The sequence below is a fragment of the Amphiprion ocellaris genome, chromosome 15 (assembly GCF_022539595.1).
Source record: "Amphiprion ocellaris isolate individual 3 ecotype Okinawa chromosome 15, ASM2253959v1, whole genome shotgun sequence".
NCBI lineage: Eukaryota > Metazoa > Chordata > Actinopteri > Pomacentridae > Amphiprion > Amphiprion ocellaris.
The window spans coordinates 20192074-20205865 of record NC_072780.1 but is presented as its reverse complement, the minus strand read 5'-3'; the positions used below and the strand labels follow the sequence as shown (position 1 = coordinate 20205865).

General features: G+C 39.2%; 1 protein-coding gene across 3 annotated transcripts; it reads right to left on the bottom strand.

Annotated features, from left to right (window-relative positions):
* Positions 1-12441, bottom strand: parp10 (poly(ADP-ribose) polymerase family member 10). 3 transcript variants are annotated; one of them, XM_023263761.3, is made up of 11 exons: positions 12324-12441; positions 9354-9529; positions 8671-8913; positions 7165-7395; positions 6064-7076; positions 5700-5912; positions 4968-5094; positions 3906-4895; positions 2376-2509; positions 2123-2297; positions 1-2037 (listed from the first exon to the last, which is right to left on the bottom strand). In XM_023263761.3, the coding sequence occupies exons 2-11, from the start codon at positions 9526-9528 to the stop codon at positions 1739-1741; spliced, it is 3600 nt and encodes a 1199-aa protein (XP_023119529.1). In that variant the 5' UTR covers position 9529; positions 12324-12441; the 3' UTR covers positions 1-1738. The 3 variants fall into 3 exon arrangements, with proteins under 3 accessions (XP_023119529.1, XP_023119530.1, XP_054874122.1); XM_023263762.3 differs by having other exon boundaries at positions 12301-12373; XM_055018147.1 differs by lacking the exon at positions 12324-12441 and adding an exon at positions 12136-12261.
* Positions 12442-13792: the final 1351 nt, after the last annotated feature.

Below are 13792 nucleotides of genomic sequence, written 5' to 3'. Positions count from 1 at the left end.
TTGATGCAACATTTTTATTACACAATATAAACCAGTGAAATGATACGATGGTTAATCATTTGCAACCTGATAAATCAAAGGTGAAATAAAACACCTTGTATTGCTGAGGGTAAAATTACAGAACAGAAAGAAATGTGATTTTCCACTCTGACATGGCCATTACTATTTTAGTAAGTGATTAATTGGTTTGACTATTTTTATTTCTTATTATTTAAAAGTCAAGTTCTATGATTCCAGCTTCTTAAATGTGAGTATTTTCTGGTTTCTTTCATTCAGGGTTGCAGAGAAAACAAGATATTCGAAGATGATAATGTGATGACCATTTTTAAAGACCAAACAATTAATCATTTAATCAAGAAAACAATCTCCAGTAAATCGACAACTGATTTAACTATTAGATGCAGTTACACAGAACTTTATTTAGAATGTAGAGCAATTCAATAAAGAGTTTATGTGTTATTTAAAGCAATATTCTGCTGACTCTGAAATCAATGTGATGCAAAAATAAAAGCTCTGTTTCACTGAAGGGTTTTCGGTTCAGCATTCAGAACGTCTGGATGTCGCTAGAGCAGCAGCGTTTACATTTACAGTGGTATGACCATTAGAACTCCAACATCACTTACTTTCATCCTCTTTTTGCAACTTGCTGTGAGCAAGAATTTTACTCTACAGCTTCCTGAGTGAATATTCTGTACACAACCTGCATATTCTCAGAGGACAAGCCAAGAGAAAAATAGGTGATGAGCCTGACATACATTTTCTCCAAAGAACATCTAAAGGTTTCTTATTTTAAGCTTTATTTCTTGTAAAAAAAAAAAAACAAAAAAAACAAAAAAAACACTGTGATCTCTCTTAATTCATGTTTTCTTACAAAACAACAAAATAAAACAAGTGAGACAAAGAGTAATGCTACAAAACCATTGCTTTTTGTAGAATTTGTAATAAAATCAAAATGAAAAACAAAAAAGATCTATGATCCACACATTCCTGGTAAGTAGTCACAGATTTAAACAAATCAAAAGCATTGCCGTAGAGATCAGAACACTTGGAAAAAAAATGAAACAGGCACTATGAATCAATCATGATATACACAAATTCTGCCACCTGTGCTTACACTATGTAAAGAACAAGAAGTGGAAGATGACAATCAAGAACCATGGCATGTTTTGCAGCTGGTACACAAACATAACTGGTACCACTGGTCAAGGCAGTCAGACCGCAGACTTTAGCGCTGCCAGCCAAGTAAGGATTTACAAATTAAAACTGCCTGTCATATTTACATCAATACAATTACATATATTCAGGAAATGCACGTACTACGTAGGTCAGATTAATTGTGGTTGACTTTTAAATCATACATACAACATAATTTGGATGCTTGAAAGTTTAAGCACGGCTGTACGTAAGCATTGCCAACAAGAACCACACTGGCTAATACAATCATGCGATAATTGCTGAGCCACACGATGGAAAAACCGTGAAGGCTGTATTGTGCATCTCCAAAGTTGCGTAATTAAAGTGGGCTTTTTAGGATCAGCTAGTAGGTTTGTTTCCAAATCAGAACCGACTGAAGTGAAGAACTCAGCGGGAGAAACACTAAACAAAGAAGTACTTCATGAAAGTTTGTTCATGATTGATGATAACGCTTTAGCCCTTTACAAATCAAGGTAGAAACACTAAAACAAAAGCAGTCTTTCTCCAAATATTTGGTTTATGATGTTGTGACTAATCCATTCCCTCAGCGGTGGATCCTCTGACAGGTAATGAGATATTCTGGGAAAGCTTGTGTGTCGTTGAAGATGACGAACATCGACGGCTTAGTAATGTCATCGGTGACGCTGTCATATCTCAGGGGAATATCACCGGTCTCCTTCAGCGGGGCTGTCTTCATTGAATGGCAGCCTTTGGTGAAGTCTCCTGTCAGAACCTTGGACACAAAAATATACTTGTATCCATCTGCGTTCGGGGGTGAATACTGATCCTGGACGGACAGAGCGGAGTTGACGGCAAAATACACGCCCTGGCCGTAGACGGTGGCTGTGAAGGAACAGCAGAACATTAGGAAGAGATGGCAGAAAATGAGACAGAGTGACAGTAAGTGAAAGCGGTATTAAAAACATACCATTCTTTCCACAGAAGCTTCTGTTGAATCCATGAATGCAGATCTCCTTTACGCTCGTGTCACTTGTGCCATGGTAGAGAGTCCGTTCAATGTCCGGGTATGTGGCCCGCTGCAGCACACTGGCCTTCTTCAACTTGTACTGGTTGTACAGCAGTCGGTTCATGAGCTTCTCCACCTGGGAAAAAGACTCATCGTTATTACAGAACACACCACAACAGTTTGTTGCAGGACACTATGTAATTTTTTTTTTCACCTGTATGATTCTGATTTTGCTGTGGTATTCCTGTATGCTCTCATAGAACCTCTTCACCACATTCTGAAATTCATCAGATTCCTCGTCGACCTTTGTCGCTTCGGGCATGTTGGACAGCAGAGAGTATTCCTCTTCTGTTAACAAACGATTCAGTTAGTATCAGCTCATTTTTTCTTTTATCAACATGGATACGGAGCACTAAAACTGGCCATCAAAAACTATCCGACAGTTCAAAATATGCCTAAATACATCTATTATTAAAAGTTATTTATATTACTAAAATGCAGAATTTATATAGAAATGCCAATACATTTCCTATTAGCTCGTCCTCGCTTTTATAGTGAATACAATAATTATATAATAATAATTTATTTTTATTTTTCACTGGCTTGAGAGGGACTGTAGGCCACATAAAACTACTCAGTGTGTTGCAGTGACCTCAGAAGTAAAGAAATGTGGAGGAACCTGTACTCTTGAACTCACTGAATGGAGTCAGAAAAAGAAAACACAACAGACGTGACTTGTGACCTTTGAGCTGTTCACAGAGGAATGAAAGAACATTTCTATCTAAATGAAAAGCTTGTGTAGTTCAGGTAAAGGTTTGTGGAAGTGGTCAGCAAGCTTATTTTGAGTGTAGGTGAACCCAAACACGAGGGTTCAGCTGTGTTTTGTTGAATACAATATGTTATTCACCCTATCTGCAGTGTTCAGACAACAGGTCAAGCCTGAGCTGTGTTTAGATTTTTCAGGTGAAACTCATGTAACAACAAAAGCATTGAAATACGTGCATGAAAAATGTTTGGTGATATATTTTTCCTGCCTCCTAAATGTTATCATCATCAAGAGCATGGGGGCTCTAATGCACACATTCAAACCCTATAAAGCGCTCCTTGTGTAAATCTGTTTATCTGTACTCTTTCCTGGCCCACAGTTCAGATGAAAATTGGTGATGTATAGACATGGGTGTCACAGGATAAATTCAAGCCAAGCATGGAGGGCATGAAATATGATTTATGAAGTGTATCTGTAACTGACAGCACCTCAGCTGCTCATGGTTGTGGTTATTTATAACACATTTGTAGAGTTGCTTGTTTGGCGACACTCATGGACAGGAGGAATCACAATCAAACAGCCAACCCTGCAATTAGTGAATAACTCGCTCTGCTACCTTATCTGAAAACAACACAGATGACCAACCTTTTTGGCCTGATGGCGAATGACAGCTAACAATATTCTAAACTACAACAGCCAGTGCATGCTACGTTCATCATCCACAGACTGTACTGCATACTGCTGTAGAATCTATGAGCAGTATATGCTATAGTAAATGTAGCTACAGACTTCTAACCTAAAGCTATTTAAAAGATTTTTAACATTTTAGCATTACATGGCTATCCAAGAGGCTATATTCATTTGCATTATTGATTGGTCTCTTTGTCTTTTGCAACAGTTTGCCGGTTTTGTGCCTCAATACACATGAACACCACTCAGAAAATGCCAAGCACTAGAACACCCTAAATTTTACTTTACCTGGTAATTCTTCATTGAGTTCATCTAATTCAAGCATCTTCCTGGAGATTTTTACAGATTTCCCCGAAGCTATGTTGTATTCGTGCATCTTTTCAAAGTTGATAATGTGGGGCTGATTGTCGAGTAATATGTCCACCTTTTCCAGCTTCATTCTAAAAGCATTCTCAATGAATACTATAGCCTCGGCACAGTAAGGAACTGTGTCTGAGGACGCTGGATCGTGCTGCACCCACTGGACAGTCTTCAGGATTTCGCGGTCAGAGATGGAATTGGAGATTTTGTCCATCAGCAGCTTCAAATCGCACATTGCTCCATACACAAAAATCTTGAATCCAGAAATGGTAACTATGCTACCCTGAATCTGAACCTGGACCGCATGCTTCCTCTCGATCACCTCCAGACACTTCTTGTGGTACGTGGACAGGTTTCTTAAGGTCCTGTGCTCCACTTTCTCCTCTGCCTGTCTCTGGCTGACCTTCTTTCCAAAAGCTATGTCGACCCGAATTAAGTCACAACTATAACCGGCAAACACTTCAATCTGGACGGTGTTGGCTGCCTGGACTGCTTTCCGAAAGGCAGTGTGCATACTGCTGTGCTGCAGCTGGTTCACCTGAGGGCTCCTCTCAGTCTCAGTAGATGATCTTGTATTTTGGATCATTTTCTTAGACAACTCTAATGCTTTTTGCAGCTCTTCCTCTTCATTCTCCTGGGACCAATGGCTTGATTCCATAGAGTACTGGATGGCTAAAGACAGTTGAGCCTCTTCTTCCAGATCGGTAGAAAGGCCTGCAGTACTATCACTAGGTTGAGGTCTCGTAGCACTCAATTCAGAAGCATTGACAGCTGTCACATCAGAGGCCTGGTCAGTTAGTTCCTCTGCAGTGTATAGGTCAACATTGTCCATGTCTTCGACCTGGTCTGAAGCGGACACACCCTCCTCCATTCCTTCATCAATAGCTGAGACGATTCTCTTTGCCTCCTCTAACAGACCTACAAAGAAGAAAACACATTGTTTGAAACTGCACAGAAAGCTGATAAATTAGTGAGGAAAGAAGACACTACCTTTGTCTGCAGTTCCATCATGATCAGTTTGCACTGAATCTGTTTTTAACTCTTGTAAAGAACCATCCATCGACACTCTCGGGAAGTTGTGGTGGGACATCATCTTCCATCCAGTTACTAAAAAGTCCTGGAGTAATAAAGACAATGATTTTGTGAACACCAAAGGCTCCCGCTGCAGTTTTCATGTTAAACAGCAGATTCTAACTTAATAGTAAAACAACTACAACTTCAATATTGACACTTTTAACATGAATGGACGATATCGTTTTGGTAAATTAACTTCGATAAGTGAATGAAACAAACTGGGAAGACTTTGGAAAATAACCACGTCAATAACTGTTTCAAACAGAAAAAGATACTAGTGTGTTTTGTTAAACTGTGCATGATGTTTGTAGCATTTGGGAACATATTCACTGTTTTTCATGATTTGTGTGTGCTCCTGTTCAAAGCAATCAGTCTAAAATGAGCTAAGCTAAAAAAATTTAGCAGGCAAGACTTGTTCAGAAAAAAAGTGAACAAAAGAGCTCTAGTGTCACGCTGGTAAACTCAGCCTCAGGCTAGACTGCATGAGACCTGCAGGTAGACAGCCAGTCAAGATGAATTACCGCTGGTATGACTAGCCAGCTGAGAGGGAGTGTGGAAGAATGAAGAACCACATTGCAGTTTTAAAAGTGCACAAGTACACAGAAGATAAAAAAACAAAAAAACAATTGCTTTGTTTCATTACACTACCTCGTAGGACAGGGGCTGCCAAGGTACATGCTTCGTGCTGATGTACACTTGAAACTTAGTCTCCATCTCTTTCAGAATGCTTTTGCACTCCTCATCATCTAAAAAGCGGGCCACTCCTGGAGCGTTTACTGTGATGGTTCTGGTGCAGATAGAGGAGACCACACCTTGCAGCACCTCCTCTGCCATTTGGCAAGCAACGGCATGGCCATGAATCTATCAGGTACAATCACAAATATAAGAAACACATTAAAGACACTATGTCCGATGAGACTTAACATTACACAAACCCTTAGCAGAAAAGAATAGACTGACTTTTATACCACTACAGTCATAAATCTCAGCTTTAACCTGATGTACCACATACCTTTAAACCACACACATCTTCACCCTCTAGTGGAAAAATAGACACTTGATCCATGTCAGCCAACAGCTGATGGCAATGGTTCTGAATGTACTTCAGCATGCCTGGCTCCATAGAGATGACCGTCTCCCTTTCAATGGGCGTAGTCAAAAACTCCAGAATTGCAGTCTGTTTCTCATTCTCCATCCCTTTCAGAGTCAAAACATCAATATTCTGTCCTCGTTCTGACACCTTTGCAGAACAGAAATCCAGAGCCTCCAGGAACTCAGACCACTCTCTGCAATACAGCATGCACTCGTATTCTATGTCCACAGGTATGCTGAAGTGACACACTTGTGATTTTAAAAGGCTACATGCCTGGTTGGCTGAGTTTTGCGATATAGATATAACCGTAACTTTACAGTTTGTTACAGTGTACACAGTAGGTGAGCCGGTTTGATTCAAGGTTTCTAGGAGCTGTTTTTTTACATCTTTTCTCGCAAGGAACTGAGCAATTTCTGGCTCTAGGGTGATATGAGTCTTTGTTATGTTGCCAAAAAATTCCCAAATGGTTTGTTTCAGTTGCTGCACTTGTAGTCTGTCATGTCCTGCAATGTGCACACCATCATCTTTAACTTGAATGGTAAAATTTGGGGTAGCCTTCTTTAAATCCTCCTGAAAGGTGCTGCGTTGAAACAAAGCAAGTTTTACTGGGTCTGTAACAGCAATATGGCTAGATAGTGGATCTGCATTTTGATCCTCCATGAGTTCGTCTGCCATCTCTTTTGCTGTTTCATGGGCAACAAGTGGCTCCATGTCTGTCTGACAGGAGGAGTGACTGCTGGAACTGGCAACAACGGCAGGACTGGTCTGCATCTGAACATCATTCATATCCTCAGAAGTCCCCACAGTGATATCTTGGCTTTTAGTGTCAGGGTTTTGTGATGCTGAATTTTTTTGAAGAAAGTCAAAGAAAGGCTTCACTACTAGGTCTGCAGCGTCCAGCTTGTGTGTGCGATCCAGGACAGGGTTTACAGCTGTCAAAAGAGATCCAGACATGTTGTTTATTAAGAAAACTGCAAAAGAACAACAAGACTTTTAAAGTTTGTGCAGTACAAAACTTACATTCACAGTTAGCAAAGGACACCTTTGCGGTACCCTCTGATAGCATGGTGACCTCCCTCACTTTCTGATTCCCACCTCGTTCACTCTGAAAGTACAAAGTGAGCACGTCTGGAGTGGTGCCGGGGTGCAGGTTCTCCACTAACACCGAGTCAGTTTCCTCAATCTGTTCAAGAGATACCTTGGCTCTGTCAAGTGTCCTCCTGGAGATATTTGTGCTAAGAGTTTGGAAATCTGTTAAACAAAAAAATATAAAATAAAAGTAAATACACTATGAACCAAGTGACAACTTGAATAGGTTAGAAGCTCTGTGAAGGTACACTGACCAGAACTGACCATCTAAATACTATGCAATGTTCTGCTGGGAAACCTTGAGTCTAGGCATTCATGTGCAAGTGACTTTGACACATACTATTCACTTAAACTTTGTTCACACCAAGCACACCACCCCCCTGCCAACAGCACTCCCCAACAGCACAGAGCTCCCCCAGCGGGACAATGCCTCCCGCTGTTTCCCCAAAACTTGTTCTGAAAGTCACACTGGGGGAGCTCTATGCCATTGGGGAGTGCTCCCCAGCATGACAATGTCAGCCTGTATCACCAAAACTTGTTAGGAAAGTCTCAAGGAACACAATAGAGTGCCCAACGTGTTGACCTTCAAACTCCCCACATCTAATAGAGCATCTACAGAACAAGCCTGATCAATTGCAGCCTCTCCGTGTAAACAACATGACCCCAAGGAGTTGCTGCAGACGTCCTGGTGTCAGACACCACGATACCCACAGAGGTCCATACCTCAATGTTAGAGCTGTTTTGGTGGCACAAGGGAGACCCACTCAATATGTACAGGTGTGTTTTAAAGTTGTGGCTGATTAGTGTATATTTAGGCACAGTGCTGCTTTGAGCTAAATGCTAACATTGGCCTGCTAACACTCCCACACTGACATTTAGCAGGTATACTGTTCACTGTGTTACCTCTTTATTACTATGCTAACATTTGCTAAGTGGCAATCTTAATAACCACAATGTAAAGCTGGGGTTGATAGTAATAACATGGACAAAACCTGGATTTAACAATGATGGTGCAAAATTAAAAGTTCACGAAAGTTACCGCTGTTAATCTTGAAGTGGACATGTGCACTGTGTGTGTGAAAATCTTGGGAATAACCGGACTGTAAGAGAGGGACAATTACCAACATTATTTGTACACATTGTCAGGGAACTGACTGTACAAAATTTTGCACCAATCCATCAGTGGACGTTAAAATATTCATTAATTGGCCTGCTATGGCAACAAAGTAAAACCTCTTAGGATCAAATTTACCGGGGATCATCCATCCGTGACCACACACTTCCTACAACTTCAAAACAGTAAGTTTTTGTTTGGACCAAAGTGGTGGACAACTGACAGACCAACATTACCACCCTGGGAGCCAATCTAAGCATGGCTAAAAAAAAACCAACATGAGCATCTTTTATAGAAATATAAAATATATGCATTTAACTGACCTTTTGAGAGGGGTTGGCTGAGATGAATGAGGATTAAATCTCTCTCCGGTGAGGGGTGCAGCATGTAGTCATTCACATTCAGCCCCATCATGTTCTCCACGTAGAGCTCTATCATCTCTGTGACGGTGCTGGGGTTGATCCCCCGCAGCAGCAGTCTGCATCGGTCCTTTGTGGCAGGTTTTCTCACACTCAGCTCGACGTTATGCAGAACATGGTGCCCTTTAGACAGCACTCGGGCTGCAGCTGTCAAAATGATCGGAGCGGAAACAAAAGAATTAGCATCCAGTATACAAATGACAAATTAATGCACAATCTGCATTCATCATCTGGGGTTAGAATTTGCTTTGGAGCACAGCAATGATTTCTTTCTCCTTGTTTTGGAACGAAAAAAAAATGAGGCGTTTGCAAGCATGAAAATCAAGAGGGGATCTCAATAAATTGTAGGGAGACAGAGGCTGTCTAGAGTTATGTCTGAATAAGATATTAAACACATTCTAAGCTTAATGAGTGCAGACTACTTGTATAATTTTCAGATTTGCTGTTACAGTCACAGCTATGTGTGTGTATGTGAGTGTTTTTAAGTTAATTGGATCAGGAACAGGAAAGTCCATAGGCTAACAAATCACAGGTGTATATGACCGCACTTCCAAAATGTCCCAGACACGTATACTTATGTGACTTGCCTTGTGCCTCTTCAAACACCAGTACAGCACGGTTACCATTCTTCTCCACGGATATAAGTGGACCTCCCCCTGAGCGCCGCTTATTCTCAAAGTACAGGCACAGCAGCTCCTCATCCACATCCTCAGGCAGCTGCAGCACCTCCACCGTCCTCTCCTCTGGGCTTTCAACAGGCATCCTAAAAAATACAGAAGCGTACATGCCACTTTAAAACATTTAAATCATTTGATTACAGCCTTTTGGCTAGTGTGAAAGCTGTAGCATAAGATACCAGGGGATGCCACTCTTTAAAGGGTCAAAGCATGTAACTGCTGAAGGGTCTGGACAGTGATTCAATATTATCATTTAGCGACAATTATTTGAAACAAAAAGCACAAAACATTTGCTTATTCCAGCTTTTTCAAGTGTAAGGATTTACTTTTTCTGTTTAATATCACAGTAAATTAAAGATCTTTGGCTTTAGAAATAGCTTATATACATCAAACAGTTACTCAGTTAATCATATAGGTAGGATAACACTACAGATTTTTCCAGAGCGTGAATAATTCAGTACAGATTTGCCAGTTTTGCCAAAAGTTATTCATATTCATCTAATTTACAGACTTGAAATGAATTTTTATTTCACCAGTTGGAAATGGCATTCATGTGATGAAAAAATAGTAAGAAATTGTGTTATAGGTATTATTGATGAACTGTTTTGATGTTAATTAATCATATCTCTTAAAATGGTAGTCAATTTTTGAGACCATAATAGTTTTGCTACCAGTCCAAATGGTTTTGGTCATTTCTACCATGTTCTAAAGTGCTGTAATACAAAACATAATGTCTATGTACACATAAATGTAAAGTTTTGGCCATTAATTCTGTGTATGGATGAGATGAAAATAGAGTTGTTTAAACACAGGGACGAGGCTAATATCTGCTGAAGTAAAGGAGAAGCATTTAATCCCAAGAACACCACCCTCACAGTAGAGTACAATGGTGGGAAAGTGATGCTTTATGGGAGTTTTTCAGTCAATGGGCAAGGCAAACTAGTCAAAGTAAACTGTTTCGTGAGAAAAGAGAATGACTTTAACATCCTGGATGAAAACATCAGATAGTCTGCAGAAAAAACTTGGCCTTGGGCAGAACTGGATCTTCTGACGAGAAGTTGATGTGAAACTTACAGCCAAAGTGGTAAAAAAATGGTTAATAGAAAACAATATGACCATTTTGGAGCAGCCCAGGCAAAGTCCAGACCTGAATCTCACTGAGAATCATGGGAGGGAACAAAAGCCCAAAGTGATGGCAAGGAAGCCCTCTAAATTCAAAGACCTGGAGCTCCCAGTGGAGACATACAAGAAAGATTGTTAGCAATTTTAAGAACAATTTGATTAGTGGGCTGGCAAATAAAGGCTTTGCCACTGATCACTGAAAAAGGGTAGGGATAGTTTTGGACATGTCACTTTTAGTAAAAGCAAAAAACAAACACGGAAATACTTTTATACAATGTATTGTTAACATATCTAACACAATGACTTACCAAATTTTGACACTTGTTAAGTAATTTCCAATCAGAAATAAAAAGTTGTCACTTCAAAATTCCCTATAAACAAAAATTTGGCATTTTGACATTGTTCATTCAGTTTTTCATATCTCCATAAATGATACTTTAACTTAGGTTCCATAAGTTGTGACAGTATGAGATATGCAATACTTATCAAATCTTTGTAATTTAGAAACTTATTGGACCAATAAATAAAGAGTACAATCGTGGATAGCTGTATATATCAAGAACAAGATAATGCTGTTATCATTACTGCAATATCAATTTTGGATTTGTATTATTGATTATTTTTAAACTGCACAGTGGATCGGCAGTTAGCATTGTTGGCATGCAGCTAGAAAATCGTCAGTTCACGTCCCGGCCTGGACCAGAGATCTTTCTGCGTGGAGTTTGCATGTTCTCCCTGTGCATGCGTGACTTTTCTCCGGGTTCTCCGGCTTCCTCCCACAGTCCAAAAACATCCTGAGGTTACATGGTCATTGTAAATTATTCGTAGGTGCGAACGTGAGTGTGCCTGTTTGTCTCTTTATGTAGCCCTGTGATAGACTGGTGACCTGTCCAAAGTGTCCCCTGCCTTCACCCTAAGTCAATTGATGAGGATTAAGTGGTATATAGATAATGGATGGATGGCTGATTATTTTTCTTCAAAATTTTAATATCAGTAAGAGTACAAAGCATCCTAGCACTGTAAGTGCTAGTATAGTAAGTTATTTTAATATGAGTTCTTTGTCAGCAAACATTACAAATTATAATAGCTTTAATTTCATGTACATTGTATGTGTTTAATGAAAATTAAAAGCATTTTAAAGTAGCACTCCTATTCCTAACCATTTGAAAAGTTGACACTCCTTTGTAACAAAGGTAAGACTATGTCTCAGACTGTCGTTTTCACTGATACTTCAGATTAATATTCTTTTAAAGTAAATGTGAAACTAGCGATAAGTCTACTAAAGAACATTTTATGCACAAAGAACTTCAAACTAAAGCTCGAGATGAATTTAAAGGGGCTAATTCCAGGATTTGTTCAGGTGTAATATGGAAGAGTTTGGGAATGAGCCTGTCAGTGTTTCTGGCCTACACAACACCGTAGAGCTTCCTGCTACCTTACAGGCCTTTATATCAGTACAGGCTTTAGGACTACAGAAGCACGCTGCTGTTGAAATTTACCACAGAAGACATATTAGCAGTAGTTTCACAAACACTGACACTGCAGCCTTTTTATTTACTGCGTAGTTTACCTGAAGTTCAACAACAGCACGAGTCAGCGCTGTCATTCTGCCAACCAGAAAGTGAAACCAGCCGCTGCAGTGGCCATGTTTACACCAACAAGAAACGGCTTACGACAAGAAAACGATTTATTTCAGCGATGGAATAAGATAATTACAGTTTCGTAACGAACTTACAGGCTTTTTGGAGCTCTGCTTACCTGAGCTACCGCGACAACATCTGCTCAGTAGCTCTCCGGGCGGGTTGAAGTCTCCACTTCCTTGTTGTGCTGATTGTTGAACGTCAGGTGGCGTCAGCGGCTGCAACGTTAAAGGGCTAGAGTCTCTTTTTGGAGTTTGTAGTTTTCATAGCGGAGCTCAAACTGCAACAGCAGCTCTGTTCAAGACACGAAGAAGACAACACTAACAAAGTTCTGTTTTTAGTGAATATGGTTTCATTTGAACTTTAATAATGAACGTCAATGAACAAATTTCATGGACTTAAACGAACTGTCCAAAGTTTGTTCTTGTAGGACTGATATATCTTTCTGTTGGAAAGCCTACAAAAAGTGTCATCACGGGAACTGTAGTTTCCGCTCAAATAGTATCGCTTAGAATATTATATTACATTATATTATAATAATTTCATTGACATGAAAACGTATATGTTTAGCAAATATAGACTTGCTTTTATGTGATGTTGTTTCTTTTATTTATTGTCTTGAACCATTTTTTCCATCTCACCCTTGCTTTCACTGTTTTATTTATTTCAGTATTCATTATTTCTAATTATTCTTTTCATTTTGTTTTTATCTCTTGACAAGCTTTTTGTTGTAATATTGTCCTTTTTTATTTTAAAGGGGCTATATAAATAAAGTTCTTCTTCTTCTTCTTCTTCTTCTTATTATTATTATTATTAATAATAATAATAATAATAATAATAATACTAATAATAATAATAATAATAATAATAATAATAATAATAATAATAATAATAATAATAATAATAATAATAATAATAATAATAATAATAATAATAATAATAATAATAATAATAATAATAATAATAATAATAATAATATAACAACAACAACAATAATAACAAGAAAAGCAGAGAGTGCAATACTCCGCCAAGGCTGCTCAGTCGTATCATTTCAGATGGATAAAATCTTTGATAAAAAAGTTACCTTGTGCTGAGCACAGGCGTGCATTATGCATGTGTACGTTATGTACGAATACCGAATCACTTGACCTAAATATGTAGCAGGCAGGAGGAATTGATGGGACTCAGAAACAGCCCCACAATTATTCAATTGCTCCTTGTATCATTTCTGATAAGTCCGCAGTGGTGGATTTGTAGTACGATCGCAATCATGTAGTGTTCACTTGTTGTCATAGTTACAGTGATGCCGTGCCGCTATCTTGCAATGACACAGAAATCTTTAACAAATCCGTGGATCTGAACTATAAGTCGCATCAATGCCAAACTCTAATGAGGTGGTCCTTGTGTCATTTCTAGCCTTCAACAAAAATTTTATCCAAATCTGTTATTCCGTTTTTGAGTAATTTTGTGCACAAACAGGTAAAAGAGAGTCTAATGGACTATGGGGTCCAAGAGGCTGCCATATCATAGAGTGGGCTATAGTATATGGTCCAATGAGAGGCTGCCACGTCATAGAGGCCCTTCCTT

What these genes read in the sequence shown, in the direction of transcription:
- parp10 (XM_023263761.3), bottom strand. Translation starts at nt 9,528, where the DNA reads ATGCCTGTTGAAAGCCCAGAGGAGAGGACGGTGGAGGTGCTGCAGCTG. An exon ending in CAGCCAACCCCTCTCAAAAG is followed by an intron (nt 7,396 to 8,670) that starts GTCAGTTAAATG and finishes TTTGTTTAACAG; the next exon opens with ATTTCCAAACTCTTAGCACA. An exon ending in GCAAAATCAGAATCATACAG is followed by an intron (nt 2,298 to 2,375) that starts GTGAAAAAAAAA and finishes TCTTTTTCCCAG; the next exon opens with GTGGAGAAGCTCATGAACCG.